Here is a 23,599-nt window from a genome sequence, read left to right as displayed (position 1 = left end):
CTTGCTGATGGTGCTCCGCTCAACACCATACCGTGCTGCGATATCCTCCTGCCGTGCATTGGGGTTGTCTTGGTGGTAAATGCAGATGGCCTTACGGTCAACGTTAAAAAGACGTTGCTTTCGTTGCTTGGCACGTGGAATGACAGCGCCTGGAGGTGAAGGAAGGGGAAAGGCTGGGAAGGTCTGAGAGTTGGGGGCGGAGGTAGCGGATGAGATAGATGTGAGTGCAGATGCGACGCTTAATGCGGGCGAAGCAGAGCGTGGATTAGAGGTAGAGTAGGATGATGCGGAACGTGAATGCTGGTGATACATGGGAAATGGGGAATAGGGTGATGCTGACACAGGCGTGCTCAGGTACCGAGGTGATTGCAAGGGTATACCACCCGAACCCATTGTGAAAGACACTCTGTCAGGCAGTTGGTAGCGATTTGGGTCGCTACTGCTTGCAGGCGTCTGAGGGCGCGAAACGGCACTCCCTGGAGACATGTAGTAGGAAGACTAGTAAAGGAGGCGATGAGCCAGGTGAAATGATGAGAAAAGCACGAGCTATGACGTACCTCGTCGGCCCCGTGTAAATCAGACTGCGCGTTTGATGGTGCAGGTGGTCTGTCTCTTCTGAGACCAATGTGAAGGGTGGACTGTGCGCGTGTCTGCCGGCGCGTGAGCCTGGAAGGGCCGATGCTACCCGAAATTTGAGGAGAGAGAGCGATTGTCGCGGAGTGATTTCCATCCTCTTCGGGACGCATGTTGGATGGTTGGGAATAATTGGAATAAGAGTCGTTGGGCTGCACTTGCCCATACGATGTGGATGTAGAAGCATAATCTCCGTGATCTGGAGGACGATCCACCGCGGAATAGATGGATGATAGCTGGGTGGAACTCGTAGAAGAGTTTGAAGTAGACCTCTGCCCAGATAACCAGGCGGAAGACGCGTTTACAGGATTATCATCCTCGTGTGAGCGTGTGCCAGGTGTGCTGGATGATGGGTAGACGAGTGAATTACTATACTGCGCTACGTTTTCCATCGATGCTTAAGCACACATCTGCTAGAAAAAAAACAGCCGCTGTGAGTGAAAAGGAAGAAAGATTGGGTCGTTGGTGAAAGGTTAAGCCTTTTTATGTAGCCGGAAGGAAAGTAGAAAATTGAACCGGCAGATCAGGACTTCGACTTGGATCGAAGCCACAAGCCTTGAACTGGCATGACGCCTGTCCAACACCTGTCAGCCCTTGATTCCTTTTTCGATACCCCTTGGTAGCCTTGTGTTTTCTTATGGTTTTTGTCAGCTGCTTCGTTTGTTACACTCCGTCAGATGCAAGCTATCTTTCAAAAACACGTTGAAATCGTCCACAATGTCCTAACTTGGGTCCTCAACATAATCCATCATCATCGCCATGCAAACCCGACTTTACGGATCCGGGAGGCAACCACGCCTCCGCCTCTTGTCTTTTAGCTGTGCACAAGTTTACCTATGCACCACTTTTAGTCAGTTCTGACTTACTACTGCTTCTTGTTCTTTGCTTAAAACCAGATCTCATGACGTCGGTCACTTCGGTGACAATTCACATTCCAGGCTCCTCGAGATGAAATATGCCTTTTTGCGCCTGATATACCCTGTGGGCTTAGTCTCAGATCCTACTACGTCTTTATACCTGTGCTTTCAATCCGTAAACGCGTTTTCCTGCAGGCTTCTGAGTTAGCGATGCCTCGTTGGTCCCCTTTCGTGCTCTCAAACTATGTTATCCTCAGCGCTTGCTGAATTATGATTTACCACAAACAGGTTCGGATCTCCCATGGTCACACTGCATTGCCAGTATGTTTATATTTCGCCATGGATACAACCATTAAAGTATGTTCATGCCTCTTGTTCCGCGCCGTTAACTCAAAAGAAAAATAGCTTTGGATCCTTTTAAAGCGACGCAATCGCCACCCTCGGAAATGAATCACCTCATGTTTTCTATCCATGAATGATCGTGGAATTGGAACCTTATGGGGCGGCCATTTATCATTGGAGCGAACTATCAGCATCTTCTGATGCGATCGTCTGGTGGCGGGGTGTTCTAGACAGGGGGCGATTCTCTTGGAGTGCCCTTGACACTAGCCGCTAAAGTCTCGGTAATGAACTTTATCGCTGAACTCTACATCTGTTTGACATTTCTTCCCCTGTCGTCTACGTTCAATCAACTCCCAGCGGCTTTCACCCGCTTGACCATGCCCAGATATGGATACCAGTCGTGTTATTGGATTCCTGTGGACCCTTTACTCTGATAACGCTACAGGTTTAAGTCACGTTGGATCTTCCATCTTCTTCATTAATGCTATTCGCGTTACCAGTAATTCCAGAATGGGGTATCTTCATGTTCGGTGCATCTATACTGTCCACAGCACTTTGCGTTGTGGGTACTGTCCCACAGTGGTGTCCTGATCGCCAGTATAGCGGATCCTGCCTGGTGTTTGGGTCATTTTGTTGCCGTCTTATGATCACAATGAGACCAACATGTCAAAGAAGTATTTGCAGTGCCCTTTTGAACCCGATGTAGGCCACTTTCTCACATTGCCAAGTCGAATTTCCACTGTAAACTAGGGCAAAGCGCAGATACCAATCAGGCACACTACTGAATAGCTCTGGCGCCTCTAAGCTCCATTCGACACGGGTATGTATGCTTCCCCTGATCAATGAAACTTCCATTATGATGTGCATGTTCATGACAAAATTCTGACTCGAAATGACTGCGTGGATCAAATATATCCTCCTCGTGTTTCTGCCACACGTTTCTAGCCTACGACATTTGCGGAGCTGCGGTGGGGCAAATCTTACAACTCAGTGGAGAGTCTGGACTTGAAGATTGATGAGAAGTCCCTGGGCGTTAAGGCTCAGTCCGGTCTATCATGTATACTGAAAAGCTGTGTGTCTATCAATATTTTATCCGAAGGTAATCTCATGTTATTCTTATTCCTGTCAGTACACTGGCATGCACGATGAGTAATGAGTTAGAGTGCCTGCAGGTATAGTGTCACAATATTTTCTGTAGGCCCGATTTAATATAGTCAGCCTATGTATACTAGTACTGTGGCGAAAAATCTGAACCGCCTGAAACGGCCCGATACTATCGTACGGCCATGTCGGATCGTTGATTTCCGGGACCCTGAAAGCTGAAACAAGATTTTTGGCAACTTGAAGGACTCATCGTTGCGACCAGATCAGAAACCACCAACGAAAGAAAGCTTCTTCGTCTTGTACTAGATGTTGACAACGATCTAAAGGTTACATTGGATAGTGGCTGTAGCAGTCGGACATGATATTAACAAATTATTATGCACCAGACGATTGGATGCAAGCATAAACAACAGTAAGAAAAGCGCCAGGGCCCAGGTGCGGGAACGGCAGCACGAGCCGCCCTCGTTGTTCACAAGCAAACATTCACGAAAGAGGACGCTAAGGTCTCCGTAATTGCCCTGGTAAAGCGTAAGTTGTCGGACCCGAGCTGGCCACACTGTGACCAATTGGTTGAATGTTTGACGTAGATGACTATCGGGCGTGATACCTGTGTCTGGACACAGGATATCATGATATGTAGTAGGCACGACTCAGAGATATATGCCTCTCATGCCTAATGCTAATAGATCTTGTAAATGACCTGATGATTTCGATCCTTTCCAGCACGTCTTTGATGAGTGCCTGGTCAAGTCGCCAAGTTCCGCCAGACCTGATACGGTAAATGGGATTTTTCCGCCAACTTATCGTGTCAAGTCTTGTTCTTGAGCACCTGCCATATCTGGCATGATGACGTAAGAATAAGAAGCAAAATTTTGTTGTACTTCCATTGCATAGCGATCGAACGTAAAACGTTCAGCGCTAGCCAGTGGACAATATAATGCTTGACTCAGATCAGACAACTGGTGAGTCTCCCTAGGGTGCTTTACGTTCATTGCGGTAGTTTTCTCACATTATACATGGCTTTATGTTTCAATATAACGAAAACCTTTTCTATATATGGTGCCGCATCTGCGGCTCACCAGTCTCTGATGCGCCACTTCTCCAGCAGAAACTCATGACTCACGAGTGCGCAAGTGTCGAAATAAAGTGAACCCCGGAGCATAGCAGGAGCACAGGAATTGGACCTTTTTCAGGTCATTGGGTCTACTTAACGCCGGGTCACGGACTGTCTCGGATGCGAATCGGAGCCATGCGGAAACGCGACTAACATAAGAGACCGACTTGCGCCCTCGTACCATGTGTGCATAATACCATATTTCTTACCAATCAACACTCGGACCTCTTGTCGATTATCTATGTCGAGTATCTTGAGGACTGCCCTTGTTAGTGCTGGTCCTGCCTGCCGCATTGGCATTCTTCACTCTGGGTTGAACCTAGCCCCTAAATTAGGAACTACGTTCGCAACACGAGCGCTCATTCATACTGGTCAACCAAACAACAACTCATTGACAGGGAAACGAATCAATGAAGAATCCCCCACAGGAACAGAGGGCTTCCATCTCAGTCAGGCCCATTTATCCATTATTGTTTCTCGTTACTGACGCACCGGTAATCCTTTTGCAGAAGACTCGGCTGCATCTAAGCAGGGTCTGACTACTCCTGATGCAGTTAGCACATTGCCACCGACTATCGTGCGAGGCGATTGGGTTCTATTTCATCCTGTATACTCTCAGGAGGAGATCAAAGCAGTCGAGGTACTTCCTGCATTTCCTCCCTGATCACGCTTGGTATTAAACGCGAGCTGGCAGGTTCTCCAAAGGGAAGCGAAAACTATATCGGACAAAATTGCATACCATCTTGTCAGGTTGACAAGGTGAGAGTCAGAGCTTCTTTCTGGTATCGTGCAAGTATTCATGTACATGCCAGATGGGGATTTGATCTAGTGTCTGGTTACAAACACAAGCCGATCCCCGCTGATAGCAAGATGTCGGTCGAAGAACTCAGGAAGGGCGGATATATCTTGGATGAGAAGGCGTGGTTAAGTGTGAGCATATCCATCATCAAGTGTTATTTCCGTTGTTTCATTACCGTTGTTTAGCGCATCCTTTTCTTGGAGACAGTTGCCGGGGTGCCCGGAATGGTCGCGGCGATGCTCCGCCACCTCACCAGCCTGCGTCTCATGGTCAGCTAAACTTCTTTTCTAACGATCACATTCTTAATTATTTGATAGCGTCGAGACTCTGGTTGGATACATACCTTGCTGGAGGAAGCCGAGAATGAAAGAATGCATCTAATGTGATTGGATTGTGTTTCGTGAAGTTGAACATAGCTGACTAGGCATTATCGTATAGGACCTTTATGACCTTGCGAAGGCCTTCATTATTTTTCCGAGGCCTGGTTTTAGGGGCGCAGGGCGTGTTTTTTAACTTATTTTGTACGTGGCATCGAATCGGTCGGGATCTCAAACACATTGCTAACTCGCACTGCCAGTCTTATCCTACATAATATCGCCCCGCACATGTCACCGATTTGTTGCATACTTAGAGGAAGAAGCCGTTTTAACCTAGTAAGGACAAGCTTCATTTGTCTTGGTGCAACAACGCTAACCAACTCAGTACTCGTTGTATCCAGGACATCGAATCTGGACGTCTACCTGAATGGAGCAATATGCCTGCTCCGGAGATTGCCAAAGACTATTGGCGTCTAGACCCTAGCGCCAACCTACTTGACGTCATTTACGCTGTGCGGTCTGATGAATCTACGCACCGTTTCGTGAACCACAGTTTCGCCAACCTGAATACCGAGACTGACGTAAACCCTTTCGCCCTCCGAGAACCTGACATGCTTGTCAAAGGGCGCAAGCTTGGGTACGTAAATTGTACCACTTTCATAACTATTTCACCTGACGCCTGAGCAGATTCTCGAGGGAGGAAGCCGAACAGTACGTGGAGGAGTCGCATCAAATGCTGGAGCACGGTAAAGCCGACTCGAAGTAGCCGGCTAGTACATCTCGGATCTCGGACCAGGCCACGGACCGTCGCATCCGTTATACGTTAAACCCCCACTCGATTTAGATACATACATTACATACTGATATAGACACTGAACATTCTGAGAACAATTAGACTACCGAGCTAGACACCATGATAAACGAAATACATTGGGAGCGAAAACGCGGCCGACAGAACCCCACACGTGCATAAAGGTTTGAAAGTGTACAAGAAGATTTACGTCTATCCTTGTTGGTTTGGTCGCAACGAACAATAAGGACGCTTAGCAGGGTATAAGGTGACCCCTTGTAATGTGCGTTCACAGACAAACCATAAAACCAGGTTAGGGTTTGATGACGTATGGTTGGCCACTTTCTTTAACCCTGCGCCACTAACACCGTCACGGGTCACCAGTCTTGTCTAGCGAGCGCTAGGCCTCAGCCACTCAACACCCACCCCCTTTTGCTCATGGCCTCCTTGCAGGTGCATCAAAGTGAACCACTTTTACGTGATGTCGCATTGGCACATCCTGGCGAGTCCCTCGCTAGTTATGATCATTCAAGACGCCGGATTTTCATAGGACCCATGCCAGAGAAAGATGCCTCGAAGGATGCCATCCAAACAGATTTGGATTCGTCTAACAAAAAAGTTACAAATCAAATTCTAAGATGGTTGCGTTCAAGTGACGAAGGAAGTGATGGGGCCGACGATTCGTCTACCTCATTCCTCCAAAACCATGCATACCGCGGTTTCCTTCGCAAAGGTGGGAGAAAGGAAGACTGGGGACAGGAAGCTGATATGGATGAGCGACAAAATATGTGGAAGCGGTGGCAAGAAAGCGAATGGGGCGGATCCTTGAGACGTCACAAAAAGGACGCTGGCACTACCACGCAACGTTGGGTAGGGGGAAGCTTCGAAATCGGAAATGTCTTAGGTGTAAACATTCTCGACAGCCCCGCGATATCGCTTCCACAGGTTAATCAGACCTGTCCCGAGGCTCAAACTGATGTCCCCTCCCCAACCGAGCCCCCTTCTACGGTCGGCTATCAAACGTTTGTCACAGCTAGGACATGGCTTCCTCCTAGCGCAGTTCTTGACTCTCAAGCATCCATATCTCCTTCCCCGAGTCCCGAGCCCTCTTCTAGCGCAGGTCTTTTTACTACTGGCATGGCTCCCGAGTATGGATCCTCCGCTAACGACATTAGTGTTGCACCCCCAGAGGGCTCTCAACGAACTACTATTCTAAAGGGAAAGAAATCCTCGGCACACACGAATGCAAATAAACGAAAAACATTATTCTTCGTTGGTGGTCGTGTAACCACTCCAACAGGCTCGGACTCCCAGCTCGCACCAGTTGGCTTGGACAAGGGGAAGGGGAAGGAAAGAAGCTTTTATCATGCTAATGAGGGGACTTCCTCAAACTTGCAGCTCCCAACTGATGTCAACGATATTCCCGAATCTCCTGCGGCTGTCCTTGCAAGAAGTGGAAGTGAAGTAAATGAAACTAGCGCAGGAGTTACCTTGGAGACTACCTCACGCGAACAATCACAGATAAAACAGCGGGAAAATACAGTACTCCGAGGTCAGTATCTTGAATTGTGTCGTTAGAAGGCGTCCATTGATATACAGTTCCATCTCCCATAGACCGAATGCTCGTCAGAGTTAGCTACACAAAATCCGATTCATTTCCTTGCCACTTTGATGAAGTCCAGAATCGTGCGACTCCTCATCTTAGATACGAGGATTGGGCTGAATTTTTGGTGGTCTGGCGCGGAGAGCGGCTTGAGATCTACGAAGACTATGTGAGCCTATTTTTCCAACTTGCTGAGCTATGATGTGTATCCCATCAGACCTTGCCTGGGAAAGAGCACATCACTGGACATAAACATCTCGCATTCATAATACCCCTCAAATCTCAACGAACACATTTAACCCTTTATTCCTTCACCGACTTCACTTTCTGTATTTCGTGTCCGCGCGTGCCAGTCCGTAACAAACATCCGAAAGCCAAAGCTCTATTTGACCGCGGACGAGAAGGGACTAATGTGTTCATTTTCAAGCCGAAGTGTCGTACAAGGGCTATGGACTGGTGCTGGCAGTTATGGTCAGTACGAAATACTCAGGACACAGCTTTTGATCGAGCAGTCATTACAGGCGACATCTGGGCGGTAAAATACCCGCTTCTATTGAGCTCAGGTGCCCGGCCATCGGTACACGCTTTGATTTAGATGTTCCTGCCTTCGACGAAGTCGATATTGACAAGGCCTATCACATGTTCAGCCGGAGAAATATCACCGATGCTGTCCGGAAGTCTATGGCTTCATCTTGTGGTTCCCACAAGCTTGTATCTCGTGACTGGAATCATGTAGTAGAACGCAAAATCGCGGCAGGCACGACCCTCCAGTTAGCGTGGAACTTGGGGGCAAAACTTGACTGGGTTTGGAAGGAGGAAGACGTGATGGGTCAGCCTAGGCCGTGGGCTGTCCTCTGTGGGTTGGCGATGCAACAGGTGAACATGATGTGAGACTCCTGACATATGTTCAGCTGACGTCTTACTCAGGGAACCAAACCAGCGCACCTTGAGCTCAGGCTTGGACAACACTATCCGGCTACAATTCACCTACCCGATGGGACAAAGGTACACGAACCTCCATGTATAGAGGGGTATCTCGATCGCATCAGACCCAGCAGTCAAGGTAAACAACATATTTACCTTACTTCGCATGACGGCCACCTTTTTGCCCTTTGGCCCTCGAATTCTCACGCTCCTGTCCCTCCGAACGTTCATTTATCTCGTGCCCTATCGTCACACCATAATGAATCACTAGAATACACTCGAGCTTTTCGTGAGGCCGAGGTCGCACGAGGGGCATATCAAATTGCAGCCGCATTTGAAGCTTTTGACCTGCGGAATATCAGGCAGATCCGCAGGGCGACCCACGAAACCATCGATCATGATGCTAGGACCCATGCCACGGCTACTGTAGCTGGTGGATCTGTGGGAAGCCAAGATATTTTAACTACTGACGAGGCTGACATCGGTGGAGCCGAGGGTCTTGCGCAGGCTCAGGATAAGAATCGGCTGCGTGTCAGACGCTGCTTCGAAATCGTCATGATATCTGGGCGCGTGATCCGATTCGAAGTAAGAATATTCGGAGTAATTTGGTTCCTTGTTTGATTCTCTTTTTAGGCATATTCTTGCCAAACGAGTCAAGAATGGATCGACCGACTACGCGCACTTGTCGAATACTGGACACAACGACATCATACTGATGCTCGAGATGAGATGAAGATATCTTACTCTACATGCCATCGTCCCCCCGTCACTCCGCGTGTTACTAAGCATGCGTGCTGTAATGGGGAGAAAATTCCAACAGCACCCGTTGTAGATGCTGAATTTATGCCTGAACTGAGCTCATTGTATCATTGGTGCACGCTGGACAGCTGTAGAAGCTTGCTCAAGAGTGGCCGCGCATTCATACGAAAAGGGTTCCGGGGACAGTACAAGTCAGTGATCGCCTGTATTGACAGGTCGCGAACTTACGCCTTTCTATGATGGCAGGCTCGTGCAGTTGTTCCTAATCGCTGGACGTCTCCTCCAATACCATGTCTCGCGGAATTCATTTCTCCGTCATAAGAGCAAGGAGATCAATCTAATGGATTCTTATGTTTGTTCAGGGTATTTGGCTACTCTTGCATTGCAGCCAGGCGAGTATCACCCTGAAACTCCCAGTGTTGCCCGTCGTTACTTTGACGGATTCGAAGCCGATGACCCAGAAGAGGATATGCTCTTTGCTATTTGGTACCGCAAAAGTAGGGACGGAGCTGCGGACAGCGTGCCTTCCCTCTCGGCAAAGCACAAGGTTATTGTGTTCAGGATGAGAAGCAGGGTTGAAAGGGATGCATGGTGTTGGGCACTAGGGTGCGAAATCGAGAAGCTCGTTAGGGCAAACAAAGAAAGGGAATCGAAACTGAGAGACGCCGGAGGGCTTGTGGAAATGTCTGTTTTCGAAGACTGAACATCGCACTACAGACTGTATATCGCACTCATATATCATCATGATGTCGTAGGCCATGCTTGTCAGGAAAACCCTTTCATTAGGATCCCTGATCAGTATAAGCTAAGTAAAGCCAGGCCAAGATTAGTTGCAGAGAAGCTGATTTACTCTATCACCTCATCATCGTCAACCTCACTGTCATCTTCATCCCGCTGAGCCCTTCTTGCAGCAAGTTTGGCTCGTTTTTCGAGACTACTGTCGGCAACCAGCATAGCTATAGTGAGCTTTTGACTGCAGCCTGCGGCAGGGCACGACTTTCCAGAAGGTGGGCCTTTATTTATGTATTCCCGGATAGCATCTCCAGAGAAGGCGTGGCCACAAGTGGAGCTGCAAAAGTTGGGTTATATAGAACAAGTCCAATATGAATTCACTTACGATTTCAGGGGATTCACCAGCATCGTCAAGGTGATGGGACATTTGAAGTCTTGTGTGACTCCTCCAATCTCTAAATCGTCGTCGTCATCACTTTCATCACCATCCTCTGAAGACCTTTGTCAGAATCCGTTACACGCAAGATGCAGAAACAATAACCTCGTGGTATAAAGTCATTAATGGGAGGTATGTTCTCGCCAGGATTTTGGACCTCCTATTTGAAAGGGTGAGTTGATGAAGCCAGTGAACTGTATATTAACGGACAACGTACAAAAATGCCTTGCTTGAACTGAACGTATTGATCGTTCAAGCCATACTTCTTCCGAGACGTTCTATCGTTGAATTCATTAATCCTCTTCTTCACCTCTTTCTCATAGAGCTCTACGGCACCCTCCTGTTTGAGGCGTCAATATCCCCAGATTCTCCATCAGGACCCACTCACTACTGGCTCGCCACGCATAAGCTGTTGGTGCATCCAGCTAAGACTCTTCTCGTGTGATTGCATCTCGTGGTCGATGTCAATCAATGTTTTCATAATATCATCAACCTCTGACAAAGCCTGAGTAGTCCGGGTGGTCAGAAAGCGCCCATAGTGAATGGTGACCGGTAATAACTCACCTGGTTTGCGTTATCTCCTTCCAAGACGTCTGCAAGCGAAGTAGCCACATCCTTCGCGAGGGCGATTGAACCCTGATGAATCTGCTTCCGGATCATTTCCCAGTCCTGCGCAATGCCCGAGAGCTTTGTGCCTTCCTTCTTGTCTAGGGGCTGGTCATGAAAGTTTTCGATGTCAATGCGATTGTCCTCGTCATCATCCTCAACAGCAGGGGGATCGTTGTCAGACTCAGAGTCTCCGTGAGCGCGCTTTCGAGCCTTCTTTTCCTTCCGCCTCGGCTGTTCTTCCTCGTCGTCTCCACCTTCGACATCATCGTTGTTGCCAGCATGCTGAGACGGATAGTCTTCTTCTATTCTATCTGAAGAAGGTTCCCTGCGAGAACGCGCGCTCTTCCTTCTTGAAGAACTGGCCACCGGCATTCTTCAACAGTATGTAACTTAGCGCGTTTGTCGCGAGTCCAATTTAGAGTTGAGGGCAGGCATGTACGCGGTATAGTCCTGATTATGTCAGCTCACTCCAGCTTCTTCTGCAACTAGTGCCGAAAACGAGTCGAAAATGTTGTCTGCACTGCGAGCCTGGAGTCGAATATCTCAGCCATGTAGGCTAACTCAACTCTCTGCAACTCCCCTTGCCACAAGGTCTCTTCTCGAATCGCGTCTTTTCAGTTCGTCGCCTTCCTTGTCCATGACACTCAATCAGACGATGCGACGAAAGCGTCCACAAAAAGCTAAAGACCCAAAGTCACCACTACTCGAGGTCTGCCCTCAGAGAAAGGGTGTCTGCTCCCAAATTTTCATAATGAAGCCCAAGAAACCCAACTCGGCGAAGCGGAAAGTCGCGCGCGTCAAGTTGACTACTGGGAAGACTATCATGGCATACATTCAGGGCGAGGGACATAACTTGCAGGAGCATAGTGTAGTAACAGTCCGCGGTGGGCGTGCTCAGGACTTGCCTGGTGTCCGGTGAGTTTCTCCTCAGGATATGCGTGTTCGATTTGCACCTGAACTTTTCTATCCTAGTTACAAGGTCGTCCGTGGATCTTTAGATTTTGGAGGAGTAGTCAATCGTATGACTGGACGGAGTCGATATGGAGGTGAGAAATGTTGTTTTCTAGGGAGCTCGCTATTGACCTACGCTCCAGCCAAGAAGCCCAAGAAATAGTATAACTCACTAAGCTATTCGGTCTCACTACTCTACCAGCGACGGCCTAGATTTCACCAAGTTGCACAAGTCGTTATTCTAATGACTGAATATAGAGTTCAACAGCATGAATTCATGAATCACCAGTGTTCATGAATCCGCTTCACGTTTGTTCTACAGACCTAATCCATAAATTGTTTATAGCTTGTCCGGTTATATGCAGCTTCGCAAAAGCAGTGTTATAGATTTACCTCCCAGTCAGAAATAGACTCCCCGTTGGGATTTTCACCGACGTCCTCACATTTTTCGCTATTCCTGCTATCGATCGTCTGCCCCTCATCGCGCAAGTTGTCCTGAGCCAACGCGATCAATCACCCAGTCTAGATGGGAGTATGAATGGCAGGAAGTTATTTGGCATCACTCGCGTGAGTGTCTTGACTCATCAAAATATTGGCGTTCGTTTCGGTCGTACACATTCACAGTTGGGGGAATCGTCATATATTGGTTTTTCTGCCCATGTTGACAGTTAGCACGACTGACTACATAGCATTTAGAGATCTTGCGTTTCCTATGTGGATCTCCTCTAACGTCTCGAACTTGCCTTTACATGATGGTTAATTTGGCACTTTCTGGCTTGTTCGCCGTAGCAAATGCCAATTTAACCATCATCTATAACAAGTCTACAACTTGACCGCGTTCATATTACGTTTCTGATGGCAAGCTCATCATGTGGCTCTGTACAAGTACAAGTGCATCTGCGCCAATGTGTTCATAACCTTCGAGGTAATTGTGGTTAGGGATCTCGTCAAGAATCTACGAATGAACAAGACTATGCCTCGGATGCTAAGCAACGTCGATCGAATAATACAGCGGCGCTTGCTCGAGAAATCGGTTCCTGGCTTCGATACAAACAACTTTGAGGCACGAAAGGCTCTCTTCAAGCTTTTCGCATCCAAAAAGTTGTTGGTTCTTGTCATTTTATTTCACCGGCAGTTGTGATTTGAGTGCTGCGTCACGCATGTTTCACTCCGCTCGCGGCACGGCACACCTGTCGCGTCTCGTTAGACTCACGGCGTTTTATCCGTAGATCTTTAGTGGGAAGATCTCTAGATACCCGCAGATGCATACGTGGGCGATGGAAATCTGTTGTGCTGTTCGATCCTGTATTTTGTTAGTCCATGCATTTCCAGATGTCCCTGTGCGATACGGACGAACGCCGTATCTGAATGTGGCAAAGAGAGGTTAATCACTTTCGAGTGTAATTCCCGAGAGAGCTGAGGCCTGAGGTCCTGGAATCCAGCTCGTTGCGTTTAACAGTTCGGTATCAGTGGTCAGGCACGGGAACAACAAAATTGTTCACGAGTTTGGAAGTATGCTTTCCTTCAGTCGCGCTCGACATTCGTGAGGCTACAATTTTGCATGGTCCAGATGCTGTTCCTACTTCTGGAAAGTGCGGCTGATTGAGCAGAGGTCCGCAAGTGTTGACTAGTGGCCCAGGCAGGTTGCATTCAGATTGAAATAACGCTGTTAATGCATGAAACATTCGCGTCGGGAGTGAGCAACAGAGGGCTTGAAACATATCATGGACTCCCCAAGCTGCGGTACTTGGTATGTAAGTTAGTCACTCGCAAAGTTGACTTGAAGAGCAAGAGGGCAATTACACAGAAAGCTGACTAAGCCAATTATGTGGCTATGTAAGTATACAAATTAGACTGTCCGAGTAATTCTTTGACGCAAAACGATGACAACAATTCTGCAAGCAGTTCGCCCTTTGCGTGCTGCTCGTTTTCTGCAGTCGGTGCGTTGGAACTCAAATGAAGTCCCACTCATCGATCCTTCGCGTATGATTCAAAGGCCTGACTTCCAACCGTCCACTCGCAAGTCGAAAGGTGCTGCCCTCAGACCCCATCTTGGCGTCGAGGTAGACCCGAACCATGGCCTTTGGGCTTTTTTCAGAAAGAAGGAAGTCGACGGGGAGATGGTATATGTGAGTCTTGAAGGAAGAGACACATTCCAAGATGATCCCGGTGAGTGTTAAATATTTTCTTCGTGTATTCTTGCGGGTTGCTGAGTTACTGTCCGCAGCGAGGTCATGGAAAGCAGCAGAACTTCGGCGAAAGAGCTTCAAGGACTTGCATACGCTTTGGTATGTTCTCTTGCGAGAACGAAACCTCCTTGCGGCCCAGAGAGAGGAGGCGAGACGACTTGGTGTCAGCAATCCTGAGAGTCTTGCTGGCATTAAAAAGGATGTTCAAGTGAGCACGTCATTTTTATGCCGGACTAAAGCGTTGAATGTTTTTACAGTGTCGGAAATCGATGGCACGTATAAAATACGTGATTAACGAGCGGAGATTACTTTACGAGAAGTATATTGCTGAATTGGAAGCTAAACGCCAGCTCTTGGCATCCAAGCCGAAGCCCACGACAACTGGCGTTCAACCGTCTCAAGACAATGAAAACGTCCCTCGTACGCGCGCTGAGAGGCTGAAGGCACGACGGACCAAGAGGTCGAGTACACCCATTACTGTGTGACGCGACGAGGGAGTCGCGTCCCAAACTCTTGTACCATACTCGTAGTTACCTATAATATTGCTTCGACCGAATCTATCATCTCCTGTGATGTTTGATACTACTGTGATGTTGTCCGTGATCCCCGTCGGCTTTGCTCCCAATCACTCATGGCTCGTGATATCTGGCAGTCTCTGACAGAGGGCTGCTCATACATCTCCAGTTGCCTTCTACCACGACGCATAAGGTGCTCTATAGCTGCAACATTGCGAGGTGATACAGAAGATGCTTGCGTGTGAAAGTTGTAGCGCACGAAGAGGAGAAATTTTGGCTGGGTCAAAACTGGTTTGGTACGGACCATGCGTAATGCACTAGAGGATCCATCAAGAAGGTTTGCATTCTGTCCCGACTGTCACTTACCGTCTATAGAGTGCTAAGACCTCCTTTTGAAGTCCTGACTTTTTCAATGACATCGCAGCCAGTTTGGACGTTGGTACTGAGTCTGTGTGGAAGTATTATAACTCCGGTAACTCATGAAATGTTGAAGTTTGGTTGCCGGTCATTCTACATTTTGTCATGAGCCATGATCGTGATGCCACTGTCGCTTCGTTCTCATTGTCTGCAGAGATTAAGTTCTTTTCGCCGGCTTCAGACAAGTTCAGCTTTGCGTTCTGAGGCTGGTATTACCAATCCAGCCGACTACTGCAAAGACTTGGTACGGAAACATGACTATGAAGGTTATTTGACGTCCCAGCTATACCCTAAACAATTTCAAGGTGGATATCTAGCACTCAGAGCATTCTATGTACGTGTGACGCTTTACAGGTGTTTAACTGTCTTTGACTCGCGCTTTAGATCGAGCTTGCCACGGTGCGAGAGGCGGTGTCCCAGACTACCTTGGGTCAGGCACGTCTAATGTTCTGGAGAGATGCCATGAAAGATATTCACAATGTGCGTGGCACTTTTTTGAATACCGCAATCACCTTATGGTCTTTGTCAATGATAGGATAAGCCTCCGCGCCATCCTATTGCTCTTGCGATGTATGAAGCAACACGGGATAACCATTTGTCTCTATATCACTTTAACAGAATAATCGAAGCGAGGGTAAGCGAGTCGTTTATGCGTTCAAATATGGCCCTTATAGTTGTCTAACTCGAAGGAACAAGAACTTCATAACCAGACACACCTTACTCTGGAGTCCATGACATCACATGCGGAGTCTACCTCATCAACTTTCCTCTATCTTCTGTTGGAAATGCTGAAACTTCCCTCCTCCACGCTTGCGCACGCAGCCTCGCATCTTGGGGTGGCTCAATCATTGACAACCCTTATACGAGCTTTACCTTTTCATGCTAGTAAGGGTGTTATGGTCATACCCGCGGAGATCACTGCCAAGCATAACGTCAATCAGCAAGAAATTTTCAGCAAGGGGAAATCGTCCCACGGGCTAGAGGATGCGGTGTTTGAACTCGCAACTGTTGCAAATGATCATTTACTCACCGCACGCGACATGTTCAAGGAGTCCGGGGGCAGGGTCCCACCGAACGCCATGCCTGTGTTTTCCGCTGCTGTACGTCGGATTTTTCGGATTACTATGATGTTTAACGAAATTTTTTTAGATACCAGTGGTGTCCATTCTATCGACGTTGGAATCGGTCAATTTCAACGTCTTTAACCCCTCCTTGCAGATCCGAGATTGGAGATTAGCGTGGCAAGTCTGGAGGAGTTACTATAAGAGGACTTTCTAAAAAGACATGCCGGCATTGCATCTTAGCACAATGTAGCGCCTGTAACGGTGTAGAACGTTGCCATTTCACGCATCTTTTCACTCTGAACAGCTTAAACCTCATGATACGATATTTTGTGGAACATTGTGATCGCTTTGGCCAAGGTTTTTTGACTTTCAAGATGCAGTGGTGGTTGAATTTAGAAGTCCGATGAAGTGCGTTCTCCGGCTGCACACCTCTTGACACCCAACCACATCATCGTAAACGCCAACCTCGTCAAGTCCCTAATCCTAGTCGTTAGGTTCCTTGGACGGAGTCAACTTGCGACTAGTGCTCTTTCTGAGCAGTTCAAGCTTCTGCCTACCGCAGTCAAGAACCCTTCTACCACACGCCATGCAACGCCTGTGTGGTATGTTTTCTGATCATTCTTTTTCTCACTCATAACCTGAGATTTGCATAGATGAAGTCATCGAATTGATCTTCTACGAACTCGACGACCCGACCGCTTTAACGCTCACTTCCAAACACTTTCACAATGTGTCCCAAGACCCCTACGTTCGAGCCCACTACTTTCTCAACCGTTATGGTCGCATGGATGCTATGTTTTGGGCTTTAGGAAGAGGGAAGATCATGTCTGACAAAGTCATCGACGTTTGTCACTTATTTCTCTCGCTGTGTCTCAGCGCTTCATGGAGCCTAACTGATTATATGCGCTCCCTTTGTCTAGATCCTAATCAGTAGTGGCGCATATGTATCCAGATATCTTGTCCAAGTCGCCATACACCATTATTTTAGGTCTGCAAATCATTTCATAAAGACCGCATGGGTTCGCAACATGTCGATTCCCGTTTTCGCTCATTTCATGAAGGTCGCTTGCGGGTTGTTCGATGAAGTACCGTTGGGAAAGAATGAGGATGACGGTTATTTCTTCGCTGTGTTTTTAAAGGAGAGTAGGCTTCCACCAGATATGAAGAGTACAAAGTGGGAGACGGTACGAGATATTTTTGGCAAGTATAAGGTGCGCGGCGTCAATTTCCTTAATGGTATGGTTTCCTACGATTCGCTTTAGTTTATCCCGTTCAGCATGAAGGTTGGTTTCTGGAACGTCACAACTAGTTTGGGTGTGCTCAAGGCGTCCTCGTATAGGACCCCCTTATGGTGCAGTTACCGATTGCTCTCGCTATCGAGCCAAGATTGCTTCCCTATGCTGAAGCCAATGGATTCCACATGGACACCAAGGTAATCTTGCCTTTTAACACATCCACCACGAATACTAAAGAATTTGATAGTACCGCGACTTCGTCTTCCGTAAGATGTTTGAGAAGATGGCGCTCAACAACGGTGAACGGTCCGATGACATTCTCAGGAATGTGCGCGAGCTGCGGCGTCTTGATGCTAGGTGAGAGCAAGCAGTCTTGTTACAATAGTTTTTGCATGCTCAGATACGTATTCGCATTTTGTGATCCTGTTTACCTCCTAGGATGTTCCTGAGTCGCACAGTAGCAGCTGAAATCTGCATGGAATCAAAGAGCAATGAGTCGGCTTACCGTGCACTTAAGATCCTCGATCGCACCAAGGAACTCCTATTCGATCTCTCGTACGTACACCACCTTTTGAGATCGACGTTCATTCACCTCTCATTCTTACTTCATTGACCCATAGCACCGTCGTCGCTGAGTTGATCAAGGTGAATTCAGAATGTACTTTGTGTGGCCTTGACTTGAGCTCGGTTTTTAGTTATTTGTCAACACTCGTTCTATCACTTCCGCCTATACCATCAACGTTCTCAGACATCTATACGCTGATTTTCCTAGTACAGATCCAACAGTCCGCATCGTCATGCTCCTCACAGCATGTTTGTCGGATAATGTCCTGGTCCAGCCAAACCCCTCAGGTACACTGAAGAGCAAATTAGAACCCCTGGGTCTACTCCCGTTGACGAGGAAGGATATTGTGGACATCTTAACCAATCCATTCGTTGAGAAACATTCAGCTCTTGTTGACTTCGCGAAGGACGAGATAAATCTCAGTTCGAGTGATATTAAAGATATCCTTCAAGAAGTTGCTGTGAAGTGCCTTAAGATTGGCAGTAAGGTGAGTGTTTGGACTAAAGATTGTGGTGGGCCATTATTTTGACGCCTTTGATAAATAGGGGAAGACGCTCAAGAAACTCGTTGACTGCCATCCATATCTTCATGCGGTATTGCAAGAAAATGCGGTTCAGTGTTACGCGATAAATTTGGACGATCTTCCATCGTATGACGATGAAGAGGCATGCGCTACATACGAAGCCCCACTATGTAGGGATTTTAACACCAGCTCGAAAGCCGCACGGAATAGCGCTGGGGCTGCTGGCCTTCATTCGGCAGAGCCGAACGCTTCGGGGGATGCAATTGCTACAGATGGTCGCGAGATGGACGAAGACGAAAGTGGGAATGAAGGACCTGTTCAAGCTGAAACCGGGAACACGTCAGAATTGGTTAGTGTATCGTTGCTTTTAACGTTGAAACGTTTGCTCACTACGTTGCAGGGGATCATCGGTCAAGACACATTGTCGTCTATGATTCGACAGGACGAAATGGCTCCCACACGTTCTCGCAGGCGATCTTTCTATTTTAGCTACTTTGGATCTGACACCACCGGAAAGCTCGGGTACCCAACAGGTAATGACGGAACCTCATGCGTATACAACCATGAATGTTCATAATTCGCAGACTTCATTCCAGTTGGTCGATGGGTCAAAGAACGATATCCGGTCCGAAGTGCGATGGCTGCTACGTTCCTGACACACGCCGTGATCAATAATAACACTACGGTCGGTGCGGTATTCCCCTGAGGAATGATCCCTCTGACACAATAGCACAGCTTCTTCATGTATTTTTCACATGCAATACCCCCTCAACTAACTATGTTTCAACATCACAACATGTACCTGTAACACTCAAGCATTTCAGGCTACTTGCACGCCTTGGAAAAGCACCGGTTAGCATAAATCGATGGTAGGGTGTAATTTTTGCTGACTGTTTCTGAACCCCTACTAGAACTGGTGTCTTTACCACGAGATTGAGAACGGCGCCGAGTTTTACTTTTCTGAAGAAGACTATCTTTCGAAGCAACCACCAGCGACGGAACCGAAGCGGTGTAGCAAAGTGAAAGTGAAGTCGAAGGAGACTAGCCCCACCATCCCTCGTTTATCTACCCAGGCCGGTCCGTCGAAGGTTCAAGTTTCTCCACGCGCCACTAAACGGAGACCGCGACGCTCTGCGGCCGCTGTCATGTCTTATGTCATCCCAGATTCTGATGATGAAGCTATCGTTGAGGATGATGACGAAAATGCCGTTGTCGTCCTCATGACAATGCAGGCAAAGAAGCGGAAGGTAGAGTCGAATCTACAACGGTGGGTCAAGCATCTGTCAGTGTTGCTAGCCGAGGAACAGAAAAAGGTACCGTTTTTATTCAATTAACTTCTCTTCAAATGTCAAGCTTTGTTTCATAGTACAAGGAAAAACGTAAGCGTCTCGAGAAGAGTGCGCCTTCCGAGGGAAGACGTCGCGTTGCAAAGGTAGTCATTCATCCTCTCTTGACCTGGCCCTTGTCTGATATATGTCCAAATTTAGAGCGAGTTTCATAAATCATTGATGGTCAATCTTCGCTCTCTACGGAAACTCGACCTAGATAAGCGGAAACAACTTTATGGCCCAGACGCAGCGGAAGATGATTACTTCACCGAAGATGATGGTGATGATGAATATCGGGAACGGACAACACGCGCTAACAAGAGGCGCCGTGTGACCTCGTAGCTTTTAGTCTGTCCATTATGTTTATATCATTATACGCGTGCTCGTCGCACGTTACGCACATACTAATATCGCATCGCATCACACTACCCACTACGTTATATTCCTTCTGGAAAGTCGTTTAATGGATGTTCAGATGACATGTAGCAATCTGCTCAAATTCGGTATCTGTAGCGCACAGAACGATCACCCAACCTGATTCTCTCTTCCTCGGTTTCATCCTTTGATTCGCCCTTTGACAATAAACGATCTCGCCTCTTGTTCTCCATACTCATCATGACCCACAAATATGTGGTCACTACGATTGCGAACAGGAGATACCCGATGGCTATAAGATTGGGTGTGCGGTACAGGTGACTGGCCAGTGTGGGCCTGTAGATCAGACAGCCTGCAATCGCTCCGATATCGCCGACGCTGATTTGAAGGGCTACTGCAACTGCACGTTTAGCCTGACCAGAAACGTTCTCCCCAGGCCAACTGTGACATGTTATGAGCTAGTGGAGCGCAACTACAGTTACCTGAACAGACCTCAGAAGAAGCGAATTGCCTGTATACACGCCGGCTGTATTAAATCAGGACATATGAGCGACAAAGCCTCGAATAATTTTCTGCGACTCACCCGCTGCGAGGTGCACTCCAAAATATTGAAGACCGGCTGTTGTATGTATGAGCACGCGTTGCGCCAAACGACTGGTGCAACTTACGTTTCGTGCAAGTGATGAGAAGGATATATCCTTGAGGTTCATGAGATAATTAAAGTGCGTGGCACAAATGCTCTCACCAATGATGGATACAATTGCAGCTCCTATGATGAACGGCGCTCTTGCATTGTACTTGCTTGAGAAATATACTGTGGTCCATATTGAGAAGCTTGCGAGTACATTCGGGGGGACAGTCATCCTTGGTATGAATCTACATCAACATTGGATCGAACTTCGAGATCAAAGGCACTTACAGTTGAGCCTGCCATGTCTCGAACCCGAGTCCCGCAATGATCGTAGGCTAGAACAAACAGTCAGGCATCATTCGTAATTTCCTTCGATGACGAACGTACCAGGAAAAGGCTGAGCGAGTACAGTACAAAAGAGAATCCATGGAAGAGGAATGCATATGCCCAGACTAAGTGATCGCTAAAAGCATCTCCGACGGACGACCATTTGAAAGTTTGGTCAGTCCCCGCATCAGAATCTGCTCGCAATCTATCTAGCAGGCGTGTTTTTTCTGTTTCAGATAACTGTAAAAGTTGACGTTTTTGGGTGACAAAACAGAAGGAGAACACGCACAAATTTGGCCTTGTGAGACCAAGTGGGCACAATGAAATATGCGATAAGGGAAACGACCGCTGTCAGTAATCCTTCAAGAATGAATATCCTTTTCGACGTTGTGTCAATGAGGTGATGCATGAGAACACGAACATACCATTGCCAACCACTTTTTCCGCCCACACCATTCATCAATCCAATGCAATATGCAAATATTCCTTTAGAAATTTAATCGAACTGCAGCCATATCCAGAATGTCTAGCATACCTCCAAATGCCCCCGCCAATGCCGAACCACCGAAGAAAATTGCAACTCGCCAACTCCGCTCGCGTCTATATAATACAAAAACAAATAAGCCCCGGTATGCATAAGAGTCCAGCATTGTGCTTCTTACCTCAGGTAATATACTGAGAAGACGTATATCACACCAGGAAACAGCCCAGCTTCCGTGGCACCAAGTACTGACGATAGGCAGGCAATCAGCATCAGTACCTCCAGAGTCCACATACACAAGCCAACATACAGAATCTGATTCCAAATAACCCGGCTTGGTTCTTGACAAGACCCTGGCCAATAGAGACGATACCCCAGGCAAGAGTCAATGACGGGAGCCAGACTTGCGGATTACATTTCTTCAGTCTGCACAGCGACGATAACAAGTTAGATTCCCCTCTAGATCAGCATTGATGGAAATTGGTATCACATTATCTATGGGAAATGAGGTTAGCTGAAGAAGTGAATTGGAATTTGCGGCACATACATTGGCAGGGATCTCGAAAACAACATAACCGACAAAATATATGGCCAAAGCGGTGTTATAACTAGCAGGAGATACGCCGAGATCCTATGAAGTAGAACGAACATCACATGTCAGGCCCAGGGTTCAAATCACGAAAAGCATAAACCACCGCACAGTTGTCATTCCATCGAGTCTACATGTTATGTGAATCATCAGCAGTGCAAGACTCAAGTACATGTTAGTTTTGCTTACTTCGCATTCCCGATGTTTGACCTTTGGAACATTATGAGCTCACAATGCAGCTAGAGTCAGATAGATAACAAACCTATCCAGGAAACTAAGGAGGTAAAGCAGAGTGAAAACAGGCAGAAGTCTACAGTCGACCTTGCGTAAAAGTCTGTGATCCTCTACGGAAATCTCAGGCTGGTCCTCCTCAACCACGTAGTTCTTTTCGGATACAGACATAGTAAGAACGCGACTGGTAAGCACAGGATAGCATTCTGCACCTACGCGAACTTATACGTTGCAGCGACATACGCAACTGATGGGCGAGATGGCGTATTGGAAAAGCTGTGTTAATGGAACAAAGATATCATAGCTCATTTCCACGAACTCTGGTCAGTCTCACTACCATGGCAGAGTCAGGACACGGTTGTGGTACCTGAGAGTATACATAGATAAGGGTCAGGTGATATGGTCGTCACGGCGACGCGCCTGTGACGCGGCACTGTCACAAATCAAGCACTTACTTAGCACTCAACATAACTATATAAGCTCACCAGATTTACAGTGCTTCAAGTTGTCCTCTTTGTTCGTACTATGTAGTGTCCATCTCGTGTTTGTGTTGTATCTATGATCATTGATCTAATGTTGTCTTTCAGATGCAATGTGAAGTATTATCTCACTGTCTAGCAGGCTCGACCCCATCTTGTCAAGTCTGATACAACCTCCAGTACTCTGTACTACTAGTACAATGTCAAGCTTCAACCACTGTGAAGCCATGTTGGCAATTGCAGTCTCTCAAGCTTCATACTTACCTATGCCATGTCAAACTTCAAGCTTCAAGGCCCACTTGCATGCTGCGCATCAAGCATGGCACATGCTGCGTCACGACCGCGTGAAACCTCACCCACGCCGCATCACAGCTACCACATGCCTTACCACTTCAACTGTCGCACCACTCAGCCTTCACATGCTTTAAGCGAGTAATCCTGGAATCCCTGACTCTTGGCTTGTCTCTCAGACACTATAGCTAAAACATAGATGTTCCGCGCATTACAACGGCTCGTGTTACGTATAGAACTGTAGCGCTGCGCACTCTGCCTCAAATGCTCCATCCCTCCCTCGACTCGTGAGGACGTCACTCACAGGAGCTATTTGATCTCTGCATGCGGCACACCACAAAATATGTGCCGGGCCAGGGTACCTGAGCTGCCTGTCCTTCCAGTAGAAG

General features: G+C 47.5%; 9 protein-coding genes across 9 annotated transcripts; 6 read left to right on the top strand and 3 right to left on the bottom strand.

Annotated features, from left to right (window-relative positions):
• Positions 1-4,232: 4,232 nt before the first annotated feature.
• On the top strand, positions 4,233-6,185 carry F5147DRAFT_640146 (AOX, alternative oxidase mitochondrial precursor). Its single transcript, XM_041433021.1, has 10 exons — positions 4,233-4,499; positions 4,560-4,690; positions 4,745-4,809; positions 4,863-4,980; positions 5,035-5,118; positions 5,167-5,231; positions 5,288-5,370; positions 5,427-5,502; positions 5,552-5,803; positions 5,854-6,185. The coding sequence occupies exons 1-10, from the start codon at positions 4,292-4,294 to the stop codon at positions 5,930-5,932; spliced, it is 1,161 nt and encodes a 386-aa protein (XP_041289495.1). The 5' UTR covers positions 4,233-4,291; the 3' UTR covers positions 5,933-6,185.
• Positions 6,186-6,394: 209 nt separating this feature from the next.
• On the top strand, positions 6,395-10,311 carry F5147DRAFT_813027 (uncharacterized protein; the record flags this gene model as incomplete). Its single annotated transcript, XM_041443482.1, has 7 exons — positions 6,395-7,508; positions 7,571-7,728; positions 7,777-8,030; positions 8,081-8,435; positions 8,487-9,068; positions 9,117-9,433; positions 9,489-10,311. 7 exons carry the CDS (start codon positions 6,395-6,397, stop codon positions 9,943-9,945), a joined length of 3,237 nt encoding a protein of 1,078 aa, XP_041289494.1. The 3' UTR covers positions 9,946-10,311.
• F5147DRAFT_323590 (uncharacterized protein) lies at positions 10,017-11,455 on the bottom strand. The gene is made up of 6 exons (XM_041429221.1): positions 10,975-11,455; positions 10,799-10,915; positions 10,628-10,750; positions 10,516-10,570; positions 10,360-10,465; positions 10,017-10,311 (listed from the first exon to the last, which is right to left on the bottom strand). The coding sequence occupies exons 1-6, from the start codon at positions 11,389-11,391 to the stop codon at positions 10,089-10,091; spliced, it is 1,041 nt and encodes a 346-aa protein (XP_041289493.1). The 5' UTR covers positions 11,392-11,455; the 3' UTR covers positions 10,017-10,088.
• Positions 11,456-11,656: 201 nt separating this feature from the next.
• Positions 11,657-12,215, top strand: F5147DRAFT_776946 (uncharacterized protein; the record flags this gene model as incomplete). Its single annotated transcript, XM_041441917.1, has 4 exons — positions 11,657-11,934; positions 11,992-12,065; positions 12,114-12,132; positions 12,173-12,215. 4 exons carry the CDS (start codon positions 11,657-11,659, stop codon positions 12,213-12,215), a joined length of 414 nt encoding a protein of 137 aa, XP_041289492.1.
• Positions 12,216-13,848: 1,633 nt separating this feature from the next.
• Positions 13,849-15,127, top strand: F5147DRAFT_640134 (mitochondrial 39-S ribosomal protein L47 (MRP-L47)-domain-containing protein). The gene is made up of 4 exons (XM_041433020.1): positions 13,849-14,139; positions 14,198-14,367; positions 14,417-14,991; positions 15,041-15,127. The coding sequence occupies exons 1-3, from the start codon at positions 13,854-13,856 to the stop codon at positions 14,642-14,644; spliced, it is 684 nt and encodes a 227-aa protein (XP_041289490.1). The 5' UTR covers positions 13,849-13,853; the 3' UTR covers positions 14,645-14,991; positions 15,041-15,127.
• Positions 14,742-15,093, bottom strand: F5147DRAFT_582080 (uncharacterized protein; the record flags this gene model as incomplete). The annotated part of the gene is made up of 2 exons (XM_041431633.1): positions 14,742-14,991; positions 15,041-15,093. 2 exons carry the CDS (start codon positions 15,091-15,093, stop codon positions 14,742-14,744), a joined length of 303 nt encoding a protein of 100 aa, XP_041289491.1.
• Positions 15,128-15,185: 58 nt separating the features above from the next.
• On the top strand, positions 15,186-16,512 carry F5147DRAFT_616917 (isoprenoid synthase domain-containing protein). Its single transcript, XM_041432551.1, has 5 exons — positions 15,186-15,425; positions 15,476-15,571; positions 15,627-15,725; positions 15,781-16,191; positions 16,241-16,512. The coding sequence occupies exons 1-5, from the start codon at positions 15,204-15,206 to the stop codon at positions 16,367-16,369; spliced, it is 957 nt and encodes a 318-aa protein (XP_041289489.1). The 5' UTR covers positions 15,186-15,203; the 3' UTR covers positions 16,370-16,512.
• Positions 16,513-16,591: 79 nt separating this feature from the next.
• F5147DRAFT_323471 (uncharacterized protein) lies at positions 16,592-20,369 on the top strand. Its single transcript, XM_041429220.1, has 16 exons — positions 16,592-16,757; positions 16,809-16,999; positions 17,076-17,366; positions 17,418-17,438; positions 17,495-17,587; positions 17,638-17,747; positions 17,829-17,945; positions 18,011-18,035; positions 18,086-18,442; positions 18,501-18,827; positions 18,879-19,011; positions 19,063-19,163; positions 19,214-19,330; positions 19,390-19,791; positions 19,845-19,910; positions 19,966-20,369. The coding sequence occupies exons 1-16, from the start codon at positions 16,742-16,744 to the stop codon at positions 20,146-20,148; spliced, it is 2,550 nt and encodes an 849-aa protein (XP_041289488.1). The 5' UTR covers positions 16,592-16,741; the 3' UTR covers positions 20,149-20,369.
• Positions 20,301-22,611, bottom strand: F5147DRAFT_582199 (major facilitator superfamily domain-containing protein; the record flags this gene model as incomplete). The annotated part of the gene is made up of 16 exons (XM_041431640.1): positions 20,301-20,622; positions 20,674-20,707; positions 20,765-20,800; positions 20,850-20,879; positions 20,927-21,045; positions 21,101-21,147; positions 21,200-21,379; positions 21,429-21,516; positions 21,565-21,625; positions 21,675-21,739; positions 21,802-21,868; positions 21,931-22,077; positions 22,164-22,251; positions 22,321-22,339; positions 22,399-22,419; positions 22,472-22,611. The coding sequence occupies 16 exons, from the start codon at positions 22,609-22,611 to the stop codon at positions 20,301-20,303; spliced, it is 1,464 nt and encodes a 487-aa protein (XP_041289487.1).
• Between the last annotated feature and the right edge of the window lie 988 nt (positions 22,612-23,599).

The sequence above is a fragment of the Suillus discolor genome, assembly GCF_016758755.1.
Source record: "Suillus discolor strain FC423 chromosome Unknown F5147scaffold_54, whole genome shotgun sequence".
Classification (NCBI taxonomy): domain Eukaryota; kingdom Fungi; phylum Basidiomycota; class Agaricomycetes; order Boletales; family Suillaceae; genus Suillus; species Suillus discolor.
The sequence above is the reverse complement of the archived record's forward strand: the minus strand, read 5'-3'. Positions and strand labels throughout refer to the sequence as shown.

Excerpts from the sequence above, each read along its gene's own strand:
- F5147DRAFT_640146 (XM_041433021.1), top strand. The coding sequence starts at position 4,292 with ATGTCGAGTATCTTGAGGACTGCCCTTGTTAGTGCTGGTCCTGCCTGC. Across the intron at positions 5,119-5,166 it reads TCACCAGCCTGCGTCTCATG|CGTCGAGACTCTGGTTGGAT; the intron begins GTCAGCTAAACT and ends ATTATTTGATAG. Across the intron at positions 5,503-5,551 it reads GAAGAAGCCGTTTTAACCTA|TACTCGTTGTATCCAGGACA; the intron begins GTAAGGACAAGC and ends TAACCAACTCAG.
- F5147DRAFT_323590 (XM_041429221.1), bottom strand. The coding sequence starts at position 11,391 with ATGCCGGTGGCCAGTTCTTCAAGAAGGAAGAGCGCGCGTTCTCGCAGG. Across the intron at positions 10,916-10,974 it reads AAGGAGATAACGCAAACCAG|GCTTTGTCAGAGGTTGATGA; the intron begins GTGAGTTATTAC and ends CGGACTACTCAG. Across the intron at positions 10,312-10,359 it reads CTGGTGAATCCCCTGAAATC|CTCCACTTGTGGCCACGCCT; the intron begins GTAAGTGAATTC and ends CAACTTTTGCAG.
- F5147DRAFT_640134 (XM_041433020.1), top strand. The coding sequence starts at position 13,854 with ATGACAACAATTCTGCAAGCAGTTCGCCCTTTGCGTGCTGCTCGTTTT. Across the intron at positions 14,140-14,197 it reads CACATTCCAAGATGATCCCG|CGAGGTCATGGAAAGCAGCA; the intron begins GTGAGTGTTAAA and ends TACTGTCCGCAG. Across the intron at positions 14,368-14,416 it reads GCATTAAAAAGGATGTTCAA|TGTCGGAAATCGATGGCACG; the intron begins GTGAGCACGTCA and ends ATGTTTTTACAG.
- F5147DRAFT_616917 (XM_041432551.1), top strand. The coding sequence starts at position 15,204 with ATGATCGTGATGCCACTGTCGCTTCGTTCTCATTGTCTGCAGAGATTA. Across the intron at positions 15,572-15,626 it reads CCATGAAAGATATTCACAAT|GATAAGCCTCCGCGCCATCC; the intron begins GTGCGTGGCACT and ends TGTCAATGATAG. Across the intron at positions 15,726-15,780 it reads ACAGAATAATCGAAGCGAGG|GAACAAGAACTTCATAACCA; the intron begins GTAAGCGAGTCG and ends TCTAACTCGAAG.
- F5147DRAFT_323471 (XM_041429220.1), top strand. Across the intron at positions 17,588-17,637 it reads GATTCCACATGGACACCAAG|TACCGCGACTTCGTCTTCCG; the intron begins GTAATCTTGCCT and ends AGAATTTGATAG. Across the intron at positions 17,748-17,828 it reads CTGCGGCGTCTTGATGCTAG|GATGTTCCTGAGTCGCACAG; the intron begins GTGAGAGCAAGC and ends TTTACCTCCTAG.